Source organism: Tursiops truncatus, chromosome 10, assembly GCF_011762595.2.
Source record: "Tursiops truncatus isolate mTurTru1 chromosome 10, mTurTru1.mat.Y, whole genome shotgun sequence".
Taxonomy (NCBI): domain Eukaryota; kingdom Metazoa; phylum Chordata; class Mammalia; order Artiodactyla; family Delphinidae; genus Tursiops; species Tursiops truncatus.
In genome coordinates, this window is record NC_047043.1 from 100533213 (window position 1) to 100560765 (window position 27553).

Here is a 27553-nt window from a genome sequence, read left to right on the forward strand (position 1 = left end):
TACAGCGTGCTGGTGGGCAGACCACTGAGTGTGGGACTAGGGGTGCTGGGGAGAGGGCTGTGTGGTTTTAACTTGGGCGAGTAGTGGGGGCCTCATTGGAAGGTGGCACTGAGTAAAGACCCAAGGGAGGTGAAGGTGTGGTGCGTGCTGAGATCCGGGGAACGGCGTTCCAGGCAGACGGAACAGCCAGGGCAAAGGCCCTGAGGCCTGCCTGGCCCCTTGGAGAAGGGAGGAAGGAAGCCAGTGAGGCTGGAATAGAACGAGCAGGCGGAAGAGGGACCGGCGTGCAGTCAGCCGAGGTCAGGCCTGAAGGGCACTGCAAGGAGGACGGTGTCTTCCCAGTGGGACGGGGAGCAGGGAGGCCCTCGATGTGGCTCCCGTCTGGTCAGGATTGCTCTGACTGCCGTGGGGAGAAGAGAGGCGGGGGCGTGAGTGATAATCCCGGGAGCCGCGGTGGCGGTGGCCTGGAACACCTGCTGACAAGTGGGCAGGCAGGGGTGTTTCAAAGGTCGGGCTCACAGGGGAGAGGCTGCAGGTGACTGTCAGCCCCTTCTCGTGGCCTGGAAGGAGGCCTGGCCCTCTCCGCCAGGCACCTTCTGAAACCTGCTGGCTTGAGACGGTCGGGAGCCAGGTCATGGGCAGAGCAGGAACCCCGGGCTGGCACAGCCCCAGAAAGCCCTTGCATCCCCCCAAGCACCTCCATCCCCATCCGATCCCGAGTGTGCCCCTCCTGCTGGGGCCCAGCCTCCACACGGAGGGACTCCGCACAGATGTCCTGTCCATGAGCTCAGGCGGGCGGCCAGGCCTGGCCCCTCCGCAGGGCAGAGCATGGCCGTGGGTCAGGGGCAGTCCCCTGCCTGTCCTTCCTCAGCTCCCTCTGCCCCACACCGGCCCAGCCCGGCCCACTGCGGGGGGATAGGGGGACGGCCTCTCACCTGTTGACACCTGTTCACGTCGCTCCGTGATCAGGTGAGCGCGGGCGGGGTAGGGGTAAGGGGCCAAGCCCCTTCCCTGTGAGGGTGGACACCCCCTTTGTCGGGGGGTGTCGGGCGCTGGGGGAGAGTCCAGGCCCCCAGCAGGAGGGGCCCGTGAGGCACGGAGGGACTTTCCGCTCGGACCTGCACGGAACCCGCCCTGTCTCCGTGGCCTCTGCAGACTCAGGGCTCAGAGGCGATTTAAAATCCTGGCGAGCTGAGCCCCGGCTGCTTCTCCTCAAGGACACGGTTCTGTTTGCTGTCACCCTCTTGCTGGGAAAGACAGAAGGGGCTCTGACAGAAGTGCTTGCAGGGGAGGCGTGGCGCAGGCCGGGGCCCCCGCGGGCACCTCCGGGGCGTCCATCGCCTCTGGGGCCCGTGGGCTCCTTCACTCTCCCCTCCAGCTGTCCGTCCCGGGTGGTGGGTCTTATCAGGAGAACGGGAGAGTCTGCAGTGCTGCCCGTCCCTGTCCCCGTCCACCAGCCCACACAGGCCCACGAGGCCCCGAGGAAGCTGCTGCCGGGTGACCACGCGCGGCCAAGGAGGGTCTCAAGTGGTGGTGGGCCTGAGGCACCGAAGGCGGCCCACCTGGGTCACGGACAGGGGCCAGGCCTTGCGATGAGCGTGAGCCCTTGACTCACAGCCACATTGAGGCCAGGCACCCAGGACTCTTCCCCGTGGAAGGACCCTCATCACACCCCAGCTCCTGGGCACCGGCTGGGATGTCCTCTGCTGCAGGAGACCCGCTGTCTGTCCCCGCGGGCCAGAGCGGAAGGCCTGCACTCTTCTTAGACGGCCTGCCGGGCAGCACGTGCTGGGCTTTACAGCCAGGTGGGCTGGGGTGTGCTGGCTCCAGGGCCTGCGTGCCCATGCCCCCTCCGCAGGAGGCATGTTTCACGCTGGGCAGTTGGCTCTGCAGGCCCTGGGACCCGTGGGGACAGTGGGGGCGGAGCTGGGCAGGTGGGCCGGGCACAGAGGCTGCTGAAGGCAGGGCGTTCCCACTGTTCTGAAGGCGGGACTCTGGAGGACGACTGTAGCTCACGGGGTCTGTGAGCCCTTCCCTCCTCTGGGCCACTTCCAGAGGGACCCCACCCTGGCCCCAGGGATCCAATGGACCGGGGGGTGGCAGGGCGCCTCGGGAGAGGCCGCCAGAAGCTGCCAGAAACTCGGTTGCACGTTTCTCTCTTCTCTCTGTGTCCCAAGTCTTCTAAGGTCATGAGTTCGGGACGAGTAAGCCACCCCTCTGTCCCCCCACCAGGCACTTGGAAGATTGAGGGATCTGCACAGGCCTGGGACGAGGGCGGTGGGGTGGAGGGGAGCCCCCAGTGTTGGGCTTTAATCCCAACTCACCTACGTTCTACCTGTGCAACCTTGGACAAGGCCTGTGCTGTGTGGGCCTCAGTCTCCTCACCTGGAAAAGGGGTTAATAATCTGTCCTCTGGAGGGCTAATCTCGCCTTCGGGGACACCAGTCAGTTTGATTAGGACCCTCAGGACCTCATTTTAACTCAGTTACCTCCTTAAAGACAATCTCCAAATGCAGACACATTCTGAGGTGCTGGCTGTTAGGGCTTGAAGTATGAAAATGTTGGTGGGGAGGGATCAGTTCAGCCCATAACAAACACCAGCACAATGCCTGACTCTCCCGTAGGTATGCAGTGAAGACTTGTTTTGTTAATTATTGTTTTTGTTTTTTTTTAAAAAAAGAGTGGTTTACTTAAACCAGGCAGTGGGAGTGAGGGAGTGGAGGGGACGGGACCCACTGTCTGTCAGTGAATGTCACTAGGCACCTGCTCTGGGCCGGGCCCGCTCGAGGTCCTGGGTTCGTCAGTGGACCCACGGAGCCGACCTTCCCGTGGGAGACGCACAGTGAACAGAGTCCTTCAGGGAGGGGTGTTGGCTGTGAGGAGGGGCGAGCTGTACAGAGAAAGTGGAATCACCGCAAGGGGAGGCAAGGGTCACGGCCCTCGGCCTCCGCCGCCCCTGGGGACCACCTGTAGGAGGGTGGGGGGATGCCTGCGGGGCCCTGGACTCTGGTTTCCCGCTCACCAGAGGCCCGTCCTCTCTCTGCAGTGTCGAGGGCGAGGCCCCCAGCAGCGAGACTGGCACGTCGCTGGACAGCCCCTCCGCCTACCACCAGGGCCCCTCGGCGCCCGGCTCCGGCCTGGGCCCGGACCACTCCGAGCACACGCCAGGCGGCGCCTATGGGCTGTATGCGGGGCCGCCCGGGCAGCAGCGCACGCGGAGGCCCAAGCTGCAGCATTCGACCTCCATCCTGCGCAAGCAGGCCGAGGAGGAGGCTATCAAGCGCTCACGGTCCCTCTCCGAGAGCTATGAGCTCTCCTCCGACCTGCAGGACAAGCAGGTAGGCAGCCAGCCACGCGGGCCACGGGGAAGAGGCGTTGGGGGTTGGGGGAGGCTGCGGTGCCTGCGCGGCCTCGGACGACGCGGCCCTTTGCTGGGGCCGCCCAGGGCCGCGGGGGACCCTGTGTGCTCCACGGCCGCGCCCAGGCAGGGGCTGCTCCCCGCGGACGTGGCCTCTGCCTCAGCCTGGGCTGGCTCCTCCCGAAACGCGGAGGGTTCCGAGGGAAGGAGCCGATGTGGGACGTTCCTGTCCGGCCTTGGCCTCTGCCTGGTTCACAGCCCTCCTCTCTGGGCTCTGGGGCCCACGCTGGGTGTCAGGACCTGGTGCCACCAGTGTGCTTGGGTTCCGTGACGGCCGTTGAGGTCCTGGGATCCAGGAGAGAGCTGAACCTTGGGAGGTCTGCAGGAGGGGCCCTCGGGGAGGGGACGGTCAGTTCACAGAAAGAGCACGTGCTCTGAACCGAACAGCGAGCCCATCCCCAGCCAGTGAGGCCAGGCTGTTCATTCCACCCCTCAGTGTACAGCCCCGTGTCCTGGGGGAAATCGCCTCCTTGCAGGTTGCCCTTCCTCCCCGGAGCCTTGGCCCACACCCACTGTGGGGCTGGCACGTGTGTACAGAGCGACGGGCATGCATGACCTGCTCGCTTGGCCTCTTAGGTTGATGGGAGAGAGGGGAGGGGTCCCGGGTGGGTGGCAGGTGGGGGGCAGAGGGAGTGAGAGCTCATGAGGGGACAGAGGCTTCTCACTCCCAGCCCCTCAGAGTGCGGGCACGTAGTAGGCACTGTACTAAGAATTCTTGTGTGAAGCTCTGACAGGAAGCTCCAGGCTTCAGGAGCACCCCCAGGCTGCCGGCGTGCGGGGCCGGCCTGCCTGTCGCTGTCCCCAGCTCCTGTGCCCTGAGCTGTGCGCAGTCTCCTTGTGAGCCCGGGCGGCTGCCTCTGCCCCGGCCTGGCTGCAGGACCTGCCCGGCAGCCCCTCAGACGCCAGGCTGCAGAAGTCGCCCTGCCCTCTCACCTCCCACACCTACCCTGGCCTGGACCCTCTGTTTGCTCCCCAGTCTAACTGTTTGTCTCTTACAGAGCAGAGGTCCGGGCCTGGTGTAGCCCCAGACTTCTGCGGGGAGCGGTGCGGTGTGTGGGTACTGCCCAGGGCGGGTCTTCCCCCGACACAGTCCGTACCGGCCCCCTCTCCCTGTTCTTGGCGCTGCCCTGTGACCGTGGACAGCCCTGCCTACCTGCCCTGGTCTTCATCTGTCTGCCCGTGAGTTGGGAGTGACAGGGGGTGGGGCCCGCAAGTGGCCAAAGCCTGAAGCAGATGATCCCCGTCAGGCAAATATTGGGGAGCAAACAGACCCCTGGCCTCGTGGCGCTTGGCCTTGTGGCCAGGTCCACGTCAGGGGCCTCTGTTCCATTTATCAGTTTCACCCATAGCCAAAGTGGATCAAAAACAGTTTATAGTAACAAACGTCTGCAGCAGGACCATTAAAATAGAAGTGGGAAAGGTTAAAACTTCAGAGAGGCCTGTGGAGGTAATCATATGCTTCCTGCAGCCTTAATGTGGCCACAGCTGTTCATTTTCATCCCTCGCACATTAGCCTGATGCCCACCATGTGCCAGACCCCATGCTGGGCGCCGGGGAGTCACCAGGGAACAGAGTGCAGCCCCAGCCCTCAAGCAGACGCTGTGGTCCAGAGACAGGTTAACAGTAAAGACACAGGTTAATTCCAGAGCGTGATACAAACTCCGGGAATGAAGAAAGAGGGGAGAGAAGCTGAGCACCTGTGGGAGGAGACAGCTTGGATGAGGTGCGGGGGACCTCTCCAAGGTGGTATCAGAACTGGGTGTTTGAGGACGGGGTCTTCCAGGAAGAGGTAACAGCAGGCACGAAGGCCAGAGGCAGAACCACTTGGCGGAAAGGATGGCCGGGAAGAGGGGAGGGGTGGGGAGGTGATGCTGAGGGCCACCGAGCATTCGACTCTCTGCTGAGCCTCCTGGCAGTCAAGGTGAAAATAGGAACAGGACAGATGACCCAGGAGTTTCCAGATGAAGGTAGGGTGCCCGGTTCCACGAGGGGGTAGAGTCTGGGTGACGCAGAGCCCCATTTTAGTGGCCCTCAGCCTCCGCACCTCCTGGCAGTTTCCTGTCTGAGCAGGAGGCCTGAGTTGGCAAGGGTAGCACTTCAACTTTGTGGGAGGGTGAGGTGAGCCTCTCAGCTCCTCGTCCCCTCACTTGTCAGAGCCTCTGCCCCCCTCTGCAGGGGGCGGGGGACTTCCTGGGGTCCCTCTGCAGACCAGACGCTGTGTCAGGTGAGGGTGATGCCCAGCAGGCGAGCACAGACAGGTTGGGGTCCCTGCCCTGCACCCCCAGTTAGCGTTCAGACTGGGCCTTGGGTTGGTTCTGGCCCGGAAGGAAGAATGAGTGGCCACGGCGGGCCCGGGAGCTGAGTAGGAGCGGACCTGGGTCTGTGTCCCCTGGGGGGAGGCCGGGAGGAGAGGCTGAGGGGACTTTGCCGATGCAGCACAGAGCCCACGTCTGCCTTCCCAAAGTCCCTCCTGTCCCGACCCAGACTTGGGGAACGGTCTCAGGCCAGGAGTGTCGCCCCTGGGGTCGCGAGATCCAGAGTCAGAAGGCGACAAGGAGCCGTGGAGCGCACTCTGAGCTGTGCGGTGCCCCTCTTCCTCCCCACACGAGGGGCCCGGGGCCCAGGCCTTGGAGGGCGGAGAGGAGAGGGCTTCCCAGAGCTCAGCCGTGGGCCTTCTGCCGGTGCCGTGGGCTTTCAGAGCTCCACTCCAAACCCAGAAAACAGACGCTGCTCACAGATGCGGAAGTGAGGTCATCTCTCTGGATGCCGTTCAGTAACTTCAGGGCGAGAGGAAAAACAGACCCGCCCTGGCTGACTCCAGGGCCGGGCTTTGAAAAGTCATTTTGATCCTCACCCCGCCCCCCAACTCCTCTCGTGCGAGGGGCCGCTCTGCCCTGCCTGCCGCTCCCCCTCCTGTGGGCCCCGGAGAGCTGCACGTCTGTGTCGCGGGCGGGGCTGGGGGGGGGAGCTGGCATCCCTCAGGGAGACCAGGACCCACCCTGAGTCCTGAGTGAGGCACGGAGCCCCCCTCCCGCTTCCGGCCCACCCTCAGGCGGCTCTGAGCAGCCGTCTGCCCCACTCAGCCATGGCCTGGGGTTTGCTCAGTGACGCGTGTGCCTCTGTTCTGGACGGCCTTGGCCTCTTGAGGGTGGGGACCTTGTCCCTCTGCCACCGGTGTGGGCGTGGCGCCTGCATGGAGCAGACAGCGGTGCTCTGCCCCCTCGGGATGTGAGCACGCCTCACTCCCAGGGACCCGAGGCCTTTCCACCCACATCAGGGGCCACTCTGCCCAGCACCCAAGGGCTCGGCTTGGCCAACCAGCCAGCTCCCTATCCTGGGCTTTCCCGGGTTCTGAAGAGCGGGTTCTGGCCTCACTCGGGAAGCAGGCACGGGGAGCGGCCCTTGGGGGCTGTCCGGAGTCCTCGGCCAGCATGAGCCTAGGACTTCACAGGCCCACGTGGCACACGGGAGTCCCAGCACCCCTGCCTGCCTGCAGCCCGGCCCCATCGCCAGGCTCACAGAGCCTGCTCTGCGTCTGGAGGCCTCCAGGGGTGTGCTGGGCCTCTTTTCTGGGCCTCAGTTTCCCCATCTGCCACGGAGGGGACTTGGGGCCCCCCACAAACTGTCTACACCTCCCAGGAGTGCAGCTGAGGGTCCTGCACCTCCTCAGCCCCCAGCTGTCATGTGCCGAGGGCCTGTCTCACCTGTGCCCACCGCTGCCCTGCGAGGTCCGTCTGATGGGACTGAGCAACCGCAGGGTCCAAGGCTTCTCAGAGTCACTCCACTGCCAAGGGCAGGGCCAGGACTAGACCCAGGCCCTCAGGCGGTGCCGCAGGCGGAAGCGGGGCTGGAGGCCTGCGGCCAGTGCTCAGCACCCAGGGCCTGCTCGGGTCTCGGGCCCGTCTCTCGCTTTTCTTCATTTATTTTTTTTGGTTGCATCGGGTCTTAGTTGCGTTACGTGGGATCTTCCTTGCGGTGTGCGGGATCCTCTGCTGCAGCGCACAGGCTCCTCGTAGCAGTGCGCGGGCTTCTCTCTAGTTGTGGCGTGCGGGCTCAGTAGTTGCAGCACATGGGCTTTGTTGCCCTGCGGCGTGTGGGATCTTAGTTCCCTGACCAGGAATCGAACCCACGTCCCCTGCATTGGGAGGCGGATTCTTAACCACTGGACCGCCAGCGAAGCCCCTCGGGCCAGTCTCTTAACCTGCACCTGCCGCAAGCTTCCTCTCTCTGGAGGGGCTGCCTGACCTCTTCCACCACCTCCAAGTCTCATTCAACTGCATGCCCCAGGTACACCAGGGCCAAAGGCTACTGCGGCCAGAGAACTTCGGGAAACCACCACCATTTAAAGGTTCTAAGAAGTCCTGCAGGGAACACTTGCTTTAACTGGGTCTGACCCCTGGGATGCGCTGGGCCTCCTGGGCCGTCCTCACGCTCCTCTCCTTCCCCCGCAGGTGGAGATGCTAGAACGGAAGTATGGGGGCCGCCTCGTGACCCGCCATGCGGCCCGCACCATCCAGACAGCCTTCCGCCAGTACCAGATGAACAAGAACTTTGAGCGGCTGCGCAGCTCCATGTCCGAGAACCGCATGTCGCGCCGCATCGTGCTGTCCAACATGAGGATGCAGTTCTCCTTCGAGGGGCCGGAGAAGGTGCACAGCTCCTACTTCGAGGGCAAGCAGGTCTCAGTGACCGACAAGGGTGCCCCGCTGGAGGCCCTGGTGCCGGCCGAGTGCAGAGACCTGGGCCCGCCGCCTGCCCTCCAGGCCCCTGCCCCGGCCGGCGACTTCGCAGATGCCATCACGGAGCTGGAGGACGCCTTCTCACGGCAGGTGAAGTCGCTGGCGGAGTCCATTGACGATGCGCTCAACTGCCGCAGCCTGCACACCGAGGGGGCCCCCGCGCCCGACGTGGGGCGGACCCGGGACGCCGAGCCCTCGCCGGCCCTGCATGGCGCCGAGCATCGCCAGCTGGACGAGATGACCGCCTCGTACAGCGACGTCACCCTGTACATCGACGAGGAGGAGCTGTCGCCACCCCTGCCCCCGATGCAGGCGGGCCGCCGGCCGTCCAGCGCCGAGTCGGACCTGCGGCTGCGGCCCGGGGGTGCTGCCCAGGACTACTGGGCCCTGGCCCACAAGGACGACAAGGGGGACACGGACACCAGCTGCCGGAGCACGCCCTCGCTGGGGCCACAGGAGCCGCGGCTGCGGGGGGAGCACCTCCCGCTGCTCACCATCGAGCCGCCCAGCGACAGCTCCGTGGACCTCAGCGACCGCTCGGACCGCAGCTCGCTTAAGAGGCAGAGCGCCTACGAGCGCGGCCTGGGCGGGCCGCAGGGCAGCCCCAAGCACGGCCCCCATGGGCCCCCCAGGGGCCTCCCCCGGGAGGAGCCGGAGCCACGGGCCCGGGCGCCCAGGCCCCTGGATGGCCACCTGGCCATCAATGGCTCGGCCAACAGGCAGAGCAAGTCCGAGTCGGACTACTCGGATGGGGACAACGACAGCCTGAACAGCACGTCCAACTCCAACGACACCATCAACTGCAGTTCCGAGTCTTCATCCCGCGACAGCCTGCGCGAGCAGACACTCAGCAAGCAGACCTACCACAAGGAAACCCGCAACAGCTGGGACTCGCCCACCTTCAGCAACGACGTCATCCGCCGGCGGCACTACCGCATCGGCCTCAACCTCTTCAACAAGTGAGTCCCCGGCCGCTGGCGGCCCGGGCGGGATGAGGGGCGGCTCCGGGGTGGGGGCCGGTGTGGGGGGGTGCATGGTGCGGCGCCTGCTGTACCGCGCTGGCCCCAGCGTCTGGCCCTGGGTGGTGCGGGCACGGGGGTCTTTGAGCAGGGGCGGGCCGGGTGCAGGTCCGTGCCCGTGTCCGTGCAGCCTGGACTCGGGCCCGCACCCGGGAGCAGGGCACTGGTAGGCCCTACGCCCTCTGGGAGATTGTACGTTGGGTCCGTGGCGTGGCCGCCACGCCACATTCTGGCAAGGCGCCGTCGGGGCAGCCTTGAGAGCAGGTCTGGGGCAGGAGGCTGGTATTTAAAGCTCACTATTCTTAGCACAGCTGAAAATAGCAAGTGGAAGGGCAGGCGGGCTGAGCAGTCCCTCGGAGAAGACACTGGCGGCTCTGATTGTTAAACCTCGGATTTCTCCTCACTTCCATCCACAGGGCCTCTGGATTTGGGGTCACCAGACGCCGGCCTGGCACTGGCTCCTCCGGGGAGGGGGACGTGGAGGGGATGTGGCCAGCCTGCTTGGTGGCTACTGACACCTGTACACTGTGCTTCCCTGCTCCCCGCTTCCTCTGCTAGACAGGGGTGGAGAGTCTTGGGGGGCACTTCTGAGCCATCCCTGGTGCAACTGGCAGGCCGGCTGGGGGACTCAGAGAGACCTGTCCTGAAGGGCGGGTATGGGGGAACTGTGCAGTCCCACAGGAGCCACTAGGGGCTGGGCGTCATTGGTCCTCGATCAGCTAAGGACTAAGAGTCTTGGACCCGTCACATCTGCCAGGGGTGCTCTCCTGAGACTCCATCTGCGTGTGAGGACCAGTCCCACTGCCACGCAGTCCGTGGCCAGAACAGTGCGCTGAACGGGGAGGTCGTGAGCTGCCAAGCCCATCCTGAGGTCGGTCCCGAAAGCCTGCCCCCACCTGCTTCCAGGCACAGCCAGTTCCCGGATCATCTCGGACCCTCATGGGGGAGGCTGGGATGACCTGGGGGCTCCCCCAGTGCCCAGGGTTCCCTCGTCCCTGGCAGACGTTGTGTCCTGACGTGGGAGTCCCAGCTGGGTGGACGGGTGGAGGCCAGAAAAAGTTGCATCCCTCACCCGAGCAGCCTTGGTCTCTGTAGGTTCTTTCTGGCTCTGTTAGTTTTTAATTACACCTGTAACGCATGAATACGCTCTCCACTCTGTGTAGAAGTTGAAAGCCTTCAAGCTAGGGTTTCTGTGCATGTGTGGTCCAGAGCGCAGCTCCAGGCCAGGCCGCCTGGGTGCAGACCCCGGTCCTTGCACTTCCTGTCTGTGTCCCTGGGCAGCTCGGTCTCTACCACGGCGGCTTCATCTGCATGGTGGTGCTGAGCCCAATAGTGTCCACCTCGCGGAGTGTGAGTTGGAGATGAGCGGGTGTATAGGATGCTCAGCAGCGCCAGACGTGTGGCGAGCTGGGCCCGAGCCTCTCTGCTGTCCCCGTGGCCCCTGTTGACGTTACCTGGGCCCAGGCCACACACACTGCCCCCCTGTGATGCTGCCACGCGGTTTGCTGTTGGAGGCCATTCCCATTGGTGCCACGGGCCACCTGGTCTGTGTGCTGCTACGTGGGGTCCACGTGCGGCTGTCCAGGGTGGTCTGGCCACTCGCTCCCATGTTTTCACAGTCACCAACCACATGACAGTGACCGTGGACCTGCCCCTCCCACACGCTCCCGAGTCTCTGGGGAAGGGGATAGCTGGAGGAGGCGATGTTTGGGGCTCACGTGGGCGTGTTGTCCATTGAAGTAGAGCCTGAAGCTGGACCTGGAGGGCCCGTTTCCTCACACGGTGGACAGCACTCAGCCTTGTCTCCCACCCCAATCAAAGCGTAGAAATAGTGTCTCTATTGTTTCAATTTGGATTTCTCTGCCTGCTTCTAAGATGCAGCATCCGTATGTGTGTCTTTCGGCCATTTGGGTTTTTTCTTCTACAAAATGCCTGTTCCTATTTTTTTGCCCATTTTTCTGTTATTTCTCATTTTGATTTATAAGTGGTTCTTTATATATTGTGGATACTAATCCTTTGTAATTACAAATATTTTCTTCCTGTCACTGGCCGCCTTTTTTTTTTTAAACTTCTGAAATAGGATTCACAGACCATAAAATTCACCTTTATAAAGTGTACAGTTTCAGTGGGTTTTAATTATATATCTTTTAACTTTGTGTATGCTTTGTTGGTCAGAAGTTACTAATTTTTTTTGCATTTTTTTTATCGAGGTGGAATTGACATGTAACGTAGTTTCAGGCATACAACGTAATGATTCAATATTTATATATATGAAGTCAATTCATCAGTGTTCTCTTTGTTTATTACTTTGTTTTTTTTATGTTTCATTTTAAAAGGCTCCGCCCCAGGTCATAATATAGTTTTAAAATATTTTCTTCAGGACTTTCTTACTTTTGTTTTATATCCTTTAGGACTTTAACCTGGCGTTTGGTTTGGAGAACAGTACAAGGTGAGGGGTGTAGTTTTTATAGTTCTTTGTAAATTAGCTGGTTGTCTGCAGACGGTGTACTGAGGAGTCTGTCCTTTCTCTGTTGACTTGAAATCCCATCTAATTCCTACGTGAACAGGGCCTGTGCTTGGATCCTTTCGTTCACTTGGCACATATTTATTGAACACCTGCTGCATGCCAGGCCCTGTGTAGGGGGCCTGGACTCAGCCCTGAACAGAATAAAGACCCTGCGATGCTCCATGCTAGTGGGTAGAGGCTCTGTGTGTTCCTTTGCCAACATCAGACTTTCAGTTTTATATGTTTTTGTATTAGAACAGAAACCACTCTTTTGTTCTTTTAAAAAGTGGTCTTGGCCCTTGTTGGTAGTTACTCTTCCACATGGATTGCAGAGTCAGCTCGTTAAGACCATGAAAACTCCTGGTGGACTTTGCACTGGAGCCCCTTGAGCTTGGGGGACCTCGCCCCTTTACAAGTCGAGGGACAGAGGTGAGGTCCAGCCACAGATGGTGTTTAAGTTCAGATTGAAGGTAACCACAGTCCGTCCAGCTCCCCCGGTGGCAAGCCGCAGTGCAGGCGGTCACCGGCCACACGTGCTTGGTGGCTGCGTCCCTGGCAGTGCGGGTCCAGGATGGTCCCCCAGCTGCAGAGCCCGCCGTTGGATGACGTGGGTCTCGCATGCAGAGAGGGGCGGGTGGCAGGCTGGCTCCTCCGAGTGGCGTGCGGGGCAGGTGTTGGGAGGTCGTGCGGCTACAAGCTCTGGCCGTCCTCAGTCTTCTCCTCCTCGGCCTTGGTTGTCCACCTAGGGGGTTGTTTGGAGGATTGAAGGCGCAACCACAGCACTGTGGCCACCGGCCATCTCCCGAGTCTCACCAGGCCCAGAAAGGGCTGGCGGTCCGACCCGAGTAGATAGAGGCCAGGCCCTGTGCGGGGCTAGCGAAGCTGGGAGCCGGATGCCCCTGAGCAGGCCCTGGAGCCGCTGGGCGAGGACGCACACTGAGCAGCCTGCTGCCCGAGGCCGGGGCCCCTCCCTGGGGGGCCGGACCTTAGCGCCTCTGTCCTTTCCCTTCCTGGCACCCTTCTCTCACCCCCACCTGTCACTGCCCACCTCTGTTCTGCACGCTCTCCCTGTGGGTCTCCTCTCCCCCCACCATTTCCCTCCCTCCCCAGCCCCTACCCAGGCCCACACCCAGGCTGCCTTTCAAACAGTTCTCAGGTCCCACCCACTCCCGGGAGGGAGCTTTCCAGCACAGACACCCGTCCCCTCCAGGGGGTATGTGGAGGGCCTGAGCGCTGGATCCAAAGTGGGTGAGTAGCCAGCTGGGGAGGAGAGAGGGAAAACAAATGAAACCCAAGAAATGAAACAGGGTGGTGGGGAGGGGCTGTCCCCGGGGCCACAGAGGAGGCTGCCGCAGTCTGCCTGGCATCCAGATGGCCTCCCAGGCTCCAGGACTGCACGTCCGGCTCGCAGCGCTGGGCACCGGGCCGGGGCCGGGAGCCGAGGCAGGAGGGTTTCAGCCCCAGTTCAGCGTATCCGCTGCAGGGACTCGGCACCTCCGTGCACCCTGAGCCTTGCTGGCTGCGCCCAGAAACTGGCCATGAGGTTCCTGCCCCCACAGGGCGTAATGAGGGTTAGAGACCGTGAAACCAGGAGCCGCTGTCCCGGGTGCAGCGGGTGGCAGCTGTTGTGGTCCGCGGGGCTCCTGCGTCCGGAGCCAGTGCAGGGGGCCTGGGGCTCGGGCCTTAGAGGACCCAGGAGGTGGCTTAGCGGACAGAGCAGCATGGAGCACGGGAGTGGCTGATGCCCGCGTGCACTGACACGTGCCCGGTGCTGTTGTACGAGCCCACCGTGCTCACGGGAGACCGTAGGGAGGGGACCGTCACTAGTCCGCTTTACAGTTTGGGTGAGCTGAGGTGCCCAGAGGTAGCTTGCCCGAGGTCCCACGGTCGGTGGATGGCCAGACTGGGATTCACGCCACTGCCGCCTGGCCCCTGAACACACCCTCGTAAAGCCCAGTGCAGGGACTGCGGCCTGGAGCATGGCCTCCGTGGCCCCGCCCGCTCACTGGGCCTCGCGTGTGCACTGAGAGTCCAGGGGGCGGAGCCTCATATTTGCGGTGTCCGCCACAGCGGTGGGAGCTGGGGTCCGCACCCCACAGCCCGGAGGGGCACCCAGCGGGACCTCACCGGGCCTGTCACCTGCTTGCCCACGGAGGGCCCTGCTCCTGTGCCCCTCACCTCATCCTCCTCCGCTCCTTCACGCCCTTCCCTCTCGCCCTCGGGCGCGGGCCCAGGTGACCACGGGCCAGGCCAGCCCTCTCCCCGCTCTGGACGAGTGTCCTCCTCCCCAGAGCCGCCCCTGATGAAATGGTGCCGTCGGAAGGGACTGAGGGCCTCTTGTCTGAGGAGCATGTAAGTCGGGCCTTGGAGACTACTTGGTGTGCCGGGACTCCTGACGGGCAGGGAGCTGCTCACCTGGCCTCCGAGGTCCCTCCCTGCCCAGGGCCTGCGTTTGGTTTGGAGGCAGGTCTTCTCCGCCCAGCACCGGGTCGCCACCTGCCTGCTCCTCCGGCCACTGCCCGCTGGAGCTGCTGCAGAGAGCCCCGCAGTGAGGCTGGGGTGCTCCGAGGTTCCATCCTTACAACATCCATGGGGCTCGGGGATCGGCCAGCCTCCCAGTAAGCGGCAAAGCCCGTGTTGGGCTCCCGATTCCGTGCGCCTTGGGCGTTACGTTTGTTGTGACCAGTGAAGAGGACAGTGGTGACAGCCAGCCTGCGTAGATGTGTGTTAAGTTGCCAGCTGGTGCCGAGCAGTTCGTGTGCAGCATCTTGCCAAGTTCTCACGGTGGCCTGGGAGGCGTGGCTGCTGGGAGCCCGGCCGCGGGACCCCAGGCGCTGGCTCGAGGCTGCAGAACCAGAAGTGCTGGCTGTGCCGGGCCGTCTGCTGGTGCTGGACGTGCTGACGGTTTAAGTGACTGTGGCTCTCTTACGAGCACTCTGAGTTGGGTCTTTGCAGATCAGGGTCCTATTCGCCTTGACGTGAGCCACTCCTCCGGCCCACGCCACCCTCAGAGTGCTGTCGCGGGTCTGGGCTGGCTGGTGCCGAGGGCCTCAGGGAGGGAGGCAGTGCGGGGCAGGCCCCACGGGTGTTCCAGCCATGCCAGTTCCTTCTCTTTTTTCTAAACTGAAGTGTAGATGATTTATAATATTGTGCTGGTATACAGAAAAGTGATTTAGTTGGGGTTGTTTTTTTCAGATTATATTCCATTATAGGCTGTTACAAGATATTGAATATAATTCCCTGGGCTTTACAGTAAATCCTTGTTGCTTATCTATTTTATGGATAGCAGTTTGTATCCATTAATCCTTTTCTTTTTTCTTTTTCTTTTTTTTTTTTGCCTCATTGCACGGCTTGAAGGATCTTAGTCCCCCGACCAGGGATTGAACCTGGGGCCATGGCAGTGAGAACGCTGAGTCCTAACCACTAGACTGCCAGGGAACTCCCAGTATCCACTAATCCTATACTCCTCATTTGTCCCTCCCTCCCCCCTCTCCTCCCCCTCGTAACCATGAGTTTGTTTTCTACGGTATGTCTGTGAGTTTGTTTCTGTTCTGTATCTAGATTCATTTGTATGATTTTTTAGGTTCCACTTATTTATTTATTTTTGGCCACGCTGCACGGCTTGCAGGATCTTAAGTTCCCCGACCAGAGATCGAACACGGGCCCCCCCTGCAGTGGAACCGCGGAGTCCTAACCACCGGACCAGCGGGGAACTCCCTAGGTTCCTCGTATAAGTGATATCATGTACTATTTTTCTTTCTGTGTCTGACTGACTTCACGAAGTATGATCAGCTCTAGGTCTGCAAATGGCAATGTTCCATTCTTTTTTATGGCTGACATCCCGTTGTATATATCTGCAGCACATCTTCTTTATCCACTCCTCTGTCCATGGACATTTAGGTTGTTTCCACGTGTTGGCTGTTGTCAATAGTGCTGCTACAAACATAGGGGTGCATGTATCTTTTCGAATTACAGTTTTGTCTGGATATGCCCAGGAGTGGGATTGCTGGATCATATAGTAGCTCTATTTTCGTTTTTTAAGGAACTTACATACTGTTTTCCACAGTGGCTGTACCAGTTTACGTTTACACCAATAGTGCATGAGGACCAGAGGGTAATTCTTCCACCTTGTCTCTGGGATAAGTGCGAAAAAGACCCCGGCAGCCACGTTCAGCTTGGGTTTCTGATATCAGAAAGAACTTTGTGAAAATCAGAGCTGGATAAAATAGGCAGTGTGGGGAGGCGACGGGCTTGCTGGCCGTGCAGGTGTGCGAGCCGATGGGAGGTGGCCGCTTCTCTGCAGGATATTGGAGGGGTTCGAGCCTAGATTACGGAGTTGAAGGGCACATCTGGGCGCAGGGCCTCTGGGTGCTGAACTTGGTTAATCCATCCCTCGCCCCTGCGGCCAGTGAGAACAGCACGGGGATGGCTCGGCCTCCAGCCTCGGGGCATCCTCGGGCGCTGCCGGTGTCTGCAGACCCCGTGCTGGTCTCTGTGTGCCTCAGGCCCTTCTTCATTGGAAATGATGGGCATCTGATCAAACTGGTTCAAGCAGAGGGGCCTTACTGGTTCGTGTACCTGAAAAGCCACTGAGCATCTCTTGGCCGTGCCCTACCATCGCGCCCTCAGGGCAGGAGGGCAGCCAGTAGTCCGGGCTCGTGGTCCAGCCTCATGGCAGCCCTGCAGGAAGAGAGGCTCCCGCCGGCGCCCTCTGAACCGCTCGCCGTGGTCAGCGGGGTGCAGCACTCTGACCGGAGTACGGGCAGCCCGTGGGATCAGGGGGCGGAGCTCGAGGGGGGTGTGGGAAATCCAGAGGCCAACAGGGTGCCGGGCAGACGCCCACGTCCATGTCTCTTCAGCTGCTATAGCAAGGGAAAGCGACAGGAGGAGCCGTTGTGGCCCCTGCAGACCCTGCTGGGAGGAGAGGGGTTCCGGCAGGTGGGTGGTCCTTAGGTGCAGAGCCCGGCCTCGTAGTAACCGCCTCCCGAGAGCCCCGGGCTCAGGCTCGAGGACAGAGGTGCGAGGAGGGCAGCACCACTGTGGTCTGCACGTGCTCACCTGGCACAGTCGACGAGAAAAGCTGGACCTGGGGACAGCAGAGGCTGCTCGCAGACCCAGCGGACAGGCAGTGGGGGTGAGGGGCAGAGGCCCGGGGGCCCGGGATGCAGAAGCGCGTCAGGTGTAGATGGTGAAAATGTCGCCTCTGCACCTCGTTGATGCTGGTCCTGGAGGGTGGAGGTCAGAAAGCTAGAGAAGGAGTCGTCAGGGGAACCCGGAGAGATGGGGAGAGCTGGCTGCGCAGAGGTGGGCAGAGCAGATTTGCAGTCCCGGGCTGGGAGCATAGAGTGGAACTTTACGGGCTTCTACGAGCAAAAGGGTAAGAACCTGGCTCTCCCTCGCTGGACAGCCTGGTGCACAGCTACTCCGCCTTTCTGTGCCCCGTTTTTTTGTTTGAATTTTATTTTTTTATACAGCAGGTTCTTGTTAGTTATCCATTTTATACATATTAGTGTATACATGTCAATCCCACTCTCCCAATTCATCCCACCACCACCCCCGCACCACTTTCCCCCCTTGGTGTGCCCCGTTTTGTTACGTGTCCAGTAAGGCTTTCGCGTTGGTCGTTCCCGCCCCCAGGGACCTTCTTCCTGGCTCCAGGTTCAATGCCACCTTCCCGAGGAGGCCTTTCTGGACCGCACCTTCTCACCCCATCCATCTGAAGTCCAGGCCTTCTGTGGTCACTACGGCTTCCCCTTGGTTTAGCTCTGCCCTAGTGCTGACCCTTTTCTTAAACAGCCATAAACCCAGCATGTTTTCCAAGGGCTTAGAGGCATTAACTCATTTAATCTGCACAGTGACTCTGCTGTGTGCACTGTCACTGTCCCCACTACCCAGGTGGGGAGACTGAGGCACAGGGAGGTTAAGTAACTTGCCCTAGGTCACCCAGCCAGAGAGCGGAGCTGGGATCTGAGCCATGCCTGTGAGTGTCTCTCCTGGGAGTTCATCGCGCTCCAGTGAGGATGTGTGTTCAAGGACAGGGACTTTGTCTAGACCACAGGTGTGCTGGTGCCACACCCACCCAGAGCAGGCGCTGGATGGATGCCTGGGGTGAATGGAGAAGTGGATGAGGGGCGAGGGGCCGGAACTTGCCCTGCAGACTTGGGAGGCCCTGAAGGTTCTAGGGCAGAGTCCTGGGAACACGGGCCAAAGCAGCCCTTCCCAGAGCCACGTCGGCCCCAGCCCCAGACACAGCACATTCTGTTTCTCTGGCCGGACATGCGCTGTGTGGGCCGGGCCCCCGCTGGCCCCTGAGGGTGCACAGTCAGCAGGGCCCCAGGCTGCGCCTCTTCAGTCCCGAGGGCCTGGAGCCCCGTTCAAGCTTGCAGGCAGGGAAGGGGGAGCCACTGCTGGGGGTGGCGGCGAGCCCGTCTGCCAGGTCGGGTGGGCTCTGTCACAGCCGGGTGCACTTCTCTGTTCACTCGCCACGTCCGCTGCGTGTTGGCCAGGCCTGCTGCGCTCATCAAGTGTCTCAGGGACAAGGCAGGCAGAGGCTCCTTTCCATGGCGTCCCCTGGGTGCTCTGGGGAATCTCGGAGCCCCACAGGACGTGCCTTCTACCCTCCTGCCTCGGCCCGAGCCCGTCCAGTGCCCCTTGCTGCCCCAGGGCGGTGGGCAGGGCTGTGGGTGAGCAGCAGACCGAGTGTGTGACTTACCCACGCAGGACATCTGGGCTGCTCCGGTCAGCACGGAGCCCTGTGAGGGGCCAGTGGACCCAGGACCCCTGCCCAGCAGGGCCCACGGAGTACACGTGGGGCAGCTGGGGGCCAGCAAGATCCTGCGGGCCAGGGACTCACATCAGTGCTGGCTCTCCACGGTCAGGGAGATCACTCCCCTTGCCGGCCGCGCGCATCCCGAGCCTGGAGCCCCTGCCCGAACCCCCGCCTGTACCTCCAGCCGCAGCACCTTTCCTCTCAGTTTGCTGGGAGCCCCTCGTCTCTGGTCGTGGCCCGGTCAGTCCACATTCCTCTCCTGCAGCATCTTGTGAAGGGTGCCAGGTGGATGCGGCTCCTGCCCCGTTGGCCTCGGGCTGAGAGCTGGATCCCTCGGGCTCACACGCGGGTTCACTAGCATATATTGTGATCGCTGCCCCCAGACGGTGTCCTGAGCCCGCCATTCCTCCCCCACTCCTGCACCAGTGCCGGGGTGCCTGCGAGGGTCTCCTACCTGGGCTCCCGTAGAACAGCCAGAGGCAGCTTCTTAAACGGGGACCCAGGTCCCTCCACTGCCCTGTTCAGAGCATGCCAGGCTTCTCATCCCACTCAGAGGAGAGCCAGATGCCCCTGCGGCCTGTCCACCCCGCTGCCCCTCCCCCAGGGCCCTACTCTGAGCCCTGGAGCAGCCTCATGGCCTCGATCCTACAAAACCCACTCCCACCTCAGGGCCTTTGCCTTCGCCATTGCCTCCACCAAAAAGCTCCTTGAGCACCCTTGTCACTGTGTCACCTGCTCAGAGAAGGCCTCTGCCTCCCCTGCCGGAACCCCTCCCACCCTCGCTCGGCCACTTTGCCCTTCAGACTGGGCCGTGGCAGCTGCCGTGCCAGGCATTCGAGGCCACCCGTGCTCGCCGCTGTCATCCAGAGTGCCGCCCAGCACAGAGTCGGCATGCGGCACTTACGCCGTGGGGAGTCCTCATCCTACGGCCCCTGCGCAGCCTGCCCCTCCCACAAGGCTGTGGGCCCTGAGCGTGGGCCTGGCAGCTGTGAGGCTGCATGCCATTGGCCTGTGGACACAGGCAGGAGCAGCTGGGGTGGAGAGGGGAGCAGCCACCCCAGGGCGGCAGGACGAGGCTGGGCTGGACCAGGCATGGTGTCAGGGCCTCGGTGGGCCAGGCTGGCCCGGGTGGGTGACAAGGGCGCCCGCGAGGGGGCTCTCCAGTCACTTTCACATGGGATCCAGGCCGGGGGCTGCCACGCTGTCTTCTCAAGAGAAGCCGGAAATCCGGGTTCTATGTCCAAGCTCCCGGTTTCTAAACATTGGCGACCAACTGGAATTCTTTCTGTTAACGTCGTGTGGGCCGAAGAAGACACATCTGTGGGCTACTGTGGAAGTGGGGGGCGGTCAGGTATGGGCTGGGGTCCTGCGGGGGCCGCTGTGGAGCTGGCGGTGAGGAAGCGTGACCCGCCCCACCCCGACCCCACCCCCGGTTGCTGCATCAGCACCAGTAGCCCAGTGCCTGGAGAGGCCTGGGGCTGGGGCAGTTCTTGGTTGGAGACCCCAGGGTTGCCGGGAGGAACGGGGATGTGGGGGAACGGGGCCACTCGGTGACCACTTCTGTGCCAGGACCCAGGCGGCTGGCAGTCGCTCCCTGCCCAGCTCTGAGCGCAAGGTTGGGGTGTGTGGCCACCTGGGATAAAAATAGCAGGGTCATCTTGAGGCTGGAGGTTGGCCTGCGTGTGGAAATACGGCATCTGTGGGACCCGCTGTCAGCGCACGGCTGGTGGTGGCAGGTAGATCCTGGCCCTCACCTCCATGCCCCCAGGGGCCAGCAGGACACTGACTTCTACCACTGGGGCAAGGCGTGGGGTGCCGGGTATACCCAAGGGCTCCGCAGCTCCGAGGCTCCGGGTTCGTCAGAGGATACCGCCCTCCGAGAGTCACAGGTGCAGAGGGAGGGTTCAGTGGCGCCTCCCCCTGCCCTGTCTCTTTCGACCACTGCCTCCCTGTGAGGTCAGCTGAGCCGGTACCAGGCCCCGAGGCCGACGGGAGGAAGGGACCTGCTGGCTCACTGCTCAGCCCCTGAGGGCGCCCCGGCCCCTGGGCTCCTGGTCTGGGTGGATGCTCAGCCCCGTGGGGCCGGCACAGCCCCGCCTTAGGCCTCTGACTGCAGGCGGGGCCGGCACTGCGCCTCCAGGTCCTCTGCCGTCCGTTGAGGTTTATCCTAAACCTTCCCGGTGCTCACCTACTGCATGCAGCGTTCCAGGCGTTGCTCACCTACTGCGTGCAGCGTTCCAGGCGCCCGACTGTGTTAACACACAAGTCTCACGACACGGGCACTCGAGTCCCCAGCAAGGTCACGTGGCTGTCGGGCAGCACAGGTGACAAGCATGCCAACCCCAGGGAGTAGTGTGGGGACTGAGTTGGCGTGCAGGGTCCTCAGACGGTGACGGCACGGAGCATGTGCCACAGGCGGCCAGCGTGTGCTGGACGGGGCCCTCCAGCCTGCCTGGAAGCTCGGCACAGAGGGGACCACGGAGCGGGGAGGGGTGGGGCCCTTCTGTGCCCCCCCCAGCCCCCGGCACCCTCCGTGTTCCTGCGCTGGCCCAGCCCTCCTGCAGGGCCCAAGCCATCCCGGTTCCCCTGCGTTGTGGGCTCAGGGTGGGGCAGGACAGGGTGCCGTGGAGGAGGAGGGGATGAGGGCTGGGGGAGCTGGAGGGGTGGGAGCGCCCGGCTGAGCCCATCTCTTGTCCCCCAGGAAGCCCGAGAAGGGCGTCCAGTACCTCATCGAGCGTGGCTTCGTGCCCGACACGCCGGTGGGGGTGGCCCACTTCCTGCTGCAGCGCAAGGGCCTGAGCCGGCAGATGATCGGGGAGTTCCTGGGCAACCGGCAGAAGCAGTTCAACCGCGACGTGCTCGAGTGAGTGGGGCTGGGGGCGCCCCACGCACACCCCAGGCTCCCCGCTCCCCTTTGTCTTTCTGACTCCCAGACACAGGGAGATGCCTTGCCAGCACCTCTGGCCCCATCCAGCAGGGCCAGCCCCTTCCGCTGGCCCAGCGACCCCTGGGCCAACCTCCCGCAGGGGCAGCAGGAGGGGAACCAGGGAGCTCAGCCCCCCTCCTCCTCCCTCTCCTGGCGGGAGATGGGGTGAGGGTCCCACCAGGCTGGCGGCCATAGACTCTCAGCTACTTGGAACCCTGCAGAAGAACAGGTTTCCAGCCCCCTGGGAACTGCTGACAGCTTTGAGAAGTCCTGCCCGCACGTACCCTGCACCCCCGGTCCTCCTCCAGACTGTCCCGAGTAGAAAGCCACCACACCTGGGTCCTGTGGTCACTGGGCAGGTGCTACGTGCGGGCTGTGTCCTCACCTCGTCCGCGGGGGTGTCAGGGGTCCATAACCCCTTCCGCAGACAAGGAGCCAGGGCCAGCAGGAGGCCGGCTTGGAACAGGTGCCCTGCTCCCCTTTGTGGGGACCTGGGGGAGCAGCTCCAGGCCTGCCGTGGGCACATTGCCGACCCAGACACTGCAGGCGGGATGGGTGACCCAGCCGGTGGGCCAGGAACGGGATCAGAGCAGGGTAAAGACTGACCCTCAGCAAAAACGGCAGGGCGGCCTGGCCACACACACCTGCCACCTCCGGGCGCCCCTGGGAGGAGTGGGGCGTGGGCTCTGGCCTCTCTGTTTCACAGGTGAGCAGACCCAGGCTTGGGGAGGGGCGGGGGGTCTGGCCTGGGTGCCCCCCCCATACAGACACACCCACGTGCACACACATATATGTACACTAGTGTTCACTCAGTCACACAGACACACACACCGGAGAGGCAGCGAGCCGCTGGTGGTGCCTGGCCTGTGGCCGGCTGTGGCGTCTGTCCCGCCTGGGCTGCTCTCTCCCAGCCCCGCCTTTCTGTTCTGGCCCCGCCCTGATAGTGTGGCTGGTGCCCCTCCCCCTTCAAAATCCGGGAGGAACGTCCCAGGAGAGCATGCTAGCTGCTCCGTGAATGGGGCCCAAGACCATGTGGTCTGGCCCCCTCCCCTGCAGCCACCGCTGCTCTCCCCCCACACCCCCTCCGAGCTGCTGTGAGTCCGTAGGAAATCCGCACATTGTTCTCCTCGGATCAGAAAATAGCAGCGGCCTCAGGAAGCAGTGAGACCCCCCCCAGGCATCCTCCTCGGATGCTGGTCAGCGAATTGTCCTGCGGGGCCCCTGCCCTCACCCTGCCCCAACAGCCTTGAGTTCTCAGAGTGTCGCCCCAGGGGAGGGGGGCCCACGGCCGGGGTCTCTGCAGCCCCACCGGGGGTGGTCAGGCGAGGGTCCCTGTTGCAGACCCATCTACTGTTCGGGGTCATGGTCAGAGGCAGGAGCAGGCTGTGCTGGGGGCGGGGCTGTGATAAGAGGTACCTGTGACCTGCAGCCTCCCCAGCTCTGCCCTCCTTGTGGGATCGGCAGGTGAGGGCAGCACAGCCCCTCCAGAGGCCCCGCAGAAATGCCTGGGAAAGCGTTGACGTGAGGGGCAGGCCCAGGGCGCGGTGGCTGCAGGGCCAGTGGGTGCCCAGACCTCCATCTCCTCCTGTGGAGGAGGGAGCCCACTCCGGCCGCCCTCCCTCTCGGGCCTCCCTGCGCTGACCCCTTGTGCTCCCTCTGCCCTCTGCGGGCCGTGATTGCCTGTGCAGCCGGCGGGAAGGTGGGCAGGGGACACTGACGGGGCCTTCTCTCGTTTCAGCTGCGTGGTGGACGAGATGGACTTCTCCGCCATGGAGCTGGACGAGGCTCTCCGGAAGTTCCAGGCGCACATCCGGGTCCAGGGGGAGGCCCAGAAGGTGGAGCGGCTGATCGAGGCCTTCAGGTGGGGGTGGGGCAGGTGTCAGGTAGAAAAAGCGTCCCCGCTCGAAGACCAAGGCTCAAGGGCAGACCCCCCCCTTCAGGGTCAGGTGGCCATGAGCTATCGGGACGGGGGGGGGCGGGGGGCGGCAGCCCCTCCTCTGCCACGTGCTGTGCGGCTCAGTGCTGGAGCCAGGGCCTCGAACGTCTTCGTGGTCCTCTCGTCCCCACTGGTTCGTGAGTCCATCTGTGTCATCACTCGTCTGCTCATTCACAGGGGCAGATGCTCCCTCAGTGACGCAGAGGGCGTGGTTCTGACACCTGCACCACTGTGTGACCTTGCTCTGGTTACTTAACCTCTCTATGCCTCACGTCCTTGCCAGTAGAGAGGGGTTGATGAACGCACCTACCCTGGAGGGGGTGGAAGGATTAAACCACTCAGGCCGTGTGGGTGCACTCCGCCCAGCGCCTGGTCCCCCAGAGAGCCTGCAGTCAAGGCAGGCTGTCCTTGCGCCATCTTCCATGCTGGGATGGTGTGCACACTGGCCGCGTAGGGAGTCCATGCCCTGCGCGGGGTGTGGGAGACCCAGCTCTCTGGGCTCAGCAGGGGTGGTGGGTTCACAGGGGAGCAAGGTCGCAGGAGGAGGAACCCCGGGCCCTGGGAGGGGAGCGTTCAGACACTTCCATTCAGGAGGGCTTCCTGGAGGGGGCGGCACTTAACAGGGAAGACGAAATTGAAGCCCACATCATCTAAGCGCCCATGGCTGCTGCCTGCGGGTTGTGGGCCTCGGTCACGGTCACGGTGCCCCACCCAGTTCCTCTTCTCCATCCCTGCCCCACCCACCTACCCCTGCACAAGGTCGCCAGTGGAGGGAACTGTGGGGTGGGGTGTGGGGCGTATTCAAGGCAGTGAGGACGTGAGCAGATGACTCTGTGAGGCAGTTTGTAGCGAGGCTGTTAGTTCAGCTGCCGCAACAAAGACGTCCGCCACAGCTGCCGTGGCTGAAACGCCCCGGAAGTGGGCCGCCCTCTGAGCTGGCGTGGAGGAGGCCTGGGCTCCTGTCATCTGAGGTCCCCAGGAGCAGATTCAACACCCATCACGTTCACGTTCCAGGCAGGCAGAGAGCACGCAGGGCACCCCCTGCCTTTAAGGCACAGCCTCGAAGGTGCCCACATCACATTGGCCGGAACTTAGCGCGTGGCTGCGCGGGGGCCGAGGGACGTGGTCCTCAGCCACATGCCGGCCGAACTACGGGCGGGTGGGACTTAACTCACATGGTGGGGGGGTGGTGAGTGGACGATCAGGGCCGGCTCTGCCAGACAGGCGACATCCCCGTGTACCAGAGACGGAGGCTCCGAGGTCAGTGACCAGCTTCAGCTGTTTAGGGCCGCTCATGGGTGAGGGGCGGACTGGCTTCCTGCCCTGGCTGAAGCACCACCCCGTCCTCCCCCAGCCAGCGGTACTGCATCTGCAACCCCGGGGTGGTGCGGCAGTTCCGGAACCCAGACACCATCTTCATCCTGGCTTTTGCCATCATTCTGCTCAACACCGACATGTACAGCCCCAATGTCAAGCCCGAGCGCAAGATGAAGCTAGAGGACTTCGTCAAGAACCTCCGAGGTGAGCTGCCCTGTCCGCGGTGGGACGCCCGCCCCCTCCCCACCAGCACGCACCTGACAGAGGTGCCCGCAGCATGGCCTCACGTGGGGAGGGGTGGGGCTCCTCCCCGAAGGAGCCCACGCAGTGCAAGTTCCCATAGAGGGCTCTGAATGCTGTGGCGGGGGCACTCCGAGGGGGAGGCGGCGTGTTGTCTCAGAGGACTGCAGGGCTCCGCAGGCCCAGGGCACCAGAGGGCAGAGGCCTGAGAGCGCAGCTGGGCTCAGCGCCTGGGGTCGGGCCGCACACGGTGGATCCAGGCCTGGTTGCAGGGGCAGAGGGAAGATGGACCACAAGCTGGGTGCTGGGCACCCCGGGGCCTCCGAGCACGGTGGGTGGGGACGGGATGGGGGCCGGGCGGGGGCTGGCACTGTCCTGCCCCCATCACTGCTGCCCACACAGCATCGCCCACCATACCCCTCTCTCAGTGGTCCTCTTGGAACAGACTTGTCTTTTTGTTTTTGTCTTCTTATGAAACGTATGTATTTTTAAAATGAACTTTACGTCATCAGTGTAAGCGGGAAACCAGTAGCATTTGTCACACATGGGCATCATTTACGAAAACGAGTGCCGTGAAAAGGCAAAACCACTGTGGGTTCCAGCCAGGCTGTTCCTGGCTGGGCCCAGGGCCCGAGGCTGCCCTCTCCTCCCTGACAGGTGGGCCCACGTGGGGCAGGTGACCAGGGGCTGGGCAGCCAGACGGAGACTTCCTCCTGTGTCGCCAGGCAGGAGAGGGATGGAAAAGGGCACGGCTGTCTCCATGTTTTCTGCTGGCAGGTCCCTCCTGTCCGTGGAGTCCCGGGCTGGGGGACTGTCCCTGTCCTTGGGAAACAGCTGTAAGGGACTGAAGTCCCTTTAGAAATGGCATCATAATTTTATAAAAGGGAAACAACTGATCTGAATCAAGTCCAACTTTTCGAGCTGTTTAAATTTCTCATTTTGTCCTTCATTTCTGTAAAACTGCTCCGTCGTCGCGTCCCCCAGAGCGGAGGGTCTGTGCTGGCGCTCCCTGGGGGTGGGCCCCACCCTGACAGGCGGTCCCGCAGGGAGCTGGGCTCAGGGCCCTCCCCGTGCGGCCCTCCGCAGGCCCCGGGGAGGGGCAGGTCTTAGCTGTGGTTCCTAGGAACCTCGTTGATAAGAGATCCAGTCGCCAGAACAGGTGAGGGAGCAGGGCGGTCAGTGGACACTGATGGTCCGGGGGGCTGCAGCCCCTCCCCTCCTCTCTGCCACCTCAAGCCCCTGTCCTCGCTGGGCCTGGTCAGGTCTGGTCTCCACGGCGTCCCCCTGGCCCTGGATGCAGGCGGTTGCTGTGTAGCTGCCGGGAAAGCTGGCCGTGAGCTGCGTGCTGTGGGCGACCCTGGGGAGCTTAAGGGACTCTGATTTTTTTCTCTGGTTTAGCAGCTCAGCCATGTAACTGGGGCCTCTCCTGTGTGAGAAGTGAGACAGAAACGAGGCCCGTGGACAGAGGCTCGGGGGAAGACAGGGCTGCTGGGTCAGATACCTGCTGGTCGGCCGCCCTCATATCTGCGGCTTCGTGGTTTGTGCGCATCCTTGCATCCGCCGTCCCGGCAGTCTGGGGGAGGGGGGCTTTGTCACCCCAGTTCCCAGGGCAGGGTCTGAGCACCCCAGAACCAGGAGAGGAAGCCACTGATTCTTTCTTGCGAGCCTGGGCTGTTGCCACCAATCACCTGTTTTCTTTAAGCCAGGGACTCTAGCGTTCTCTGCCCCATCTTCCTTGAGCTTCAGAAGGTTCAGAGAGGGCGGGGAATTGCCCAAGGTCACACAGCAAGTGTGTGTCAGAGGAGGCAGGACGCTGGCCTCCCAAAGCCAGGTCGGCACTCTGCGCTGAGCACATGTCCCAGCTTGTTCTTTTTAGAGAGTGCCCCCCTGCCCCAACATGCGCCGGACACACATTTTCTCTGGAATCGCTCAGTATGCCCAGCGGGTCCAGCAGCAGGGGGGCCTCCGGGAGTTCAGGGATAGGCAGGGGAGGAACCTGGAAGCCAGACAAGCGATGTTTTGCTTTTATTGCTATTTGCCTTCAGATTTTTTAAATGTATATTTTGAATGGGTCTTATCCTCACATAGTTCAAAAACCAGGAAGTAACATGACCCAGCAGTTGCCCTCCTTGGAATTTACCCAAATGAGCTGAAAACTTACGTCCACACAGAAATCTGCACACGGGGTTTATAGCAGCTTTATTCGTATTCACCAAAACTAGGACGCAACCAAGCTGTCCTTCCGTAGATGAATGGATAAACCTTGGTCCGTCCAGACAGTGGGATATTATTCAGCACTGAAAAGAAATGAGCTACCAAGTCGTGAAAAAACACGGGGGAACCTTAAAGGAACATCGCTGAGTGAAAACAACCTATCTGAAAGCCTGCAATCTGATTCCAGCTGCGCCACATTCTGCAGGAGGCGAAGCTGTGGAGACAGTCAGGAGACCAGTGGTTGCCGGTGGTCGTGGGGGAGGGATGAAAAGGAGAAGCACAGAGCGGGTTTTAGGGCAGTGAAAATTCTGTACGGTATTATAATGGCAGGCACATGGCCTCGTCCATATGTCCAGACCCACAGGGTGGATGACACCAAGAGTGAACCCTCGTGTGAACCGTGGGCTCTGGTGACTGGGTAGGTCCTTCAGTTGTAACGAAGGCGGCGTTCTGGTCGGGGTGCTGATTG

General features: G+C 62.3%; 1 protein-coding gene across 4 annotated transcripts in view; it reads left to right on the forward strand.

Moving 5' to 3' along the window:
• Window positions 1-27553, forward strand: part of IQSEC1 (IQ motif and Sec7 domain ArfGEF 1) — a 112782-nt gene that overhangs the window by 67295 nt on the left and 17934 nt on the right. For all 4 annotated transcript variants that reach the window (XM_033865514.2, XM_033865517.2, XM_033865516.2 and 1 more), the window contains exons 2-6: window positions 3047-3338; window positions 7870-9116; window positions 21153-21314; window positions 23116-23238; window positions 24668-24834. In XM_033865514.2, the coding sequence (XP_033721405.1) occupies window positions 3047-3338; window positions 7870-9116; window positions 21153-21314; window positions 23116-23238; window positions 24668-24834 (1991 nt within the window). The remainder of the gene's footprint in view (window positions 1-3046; window positions 3339-7869; window positions 9117-21152; window positions 21315-23115; window positions 23239-24667; window positions 24835-27553) is intronic.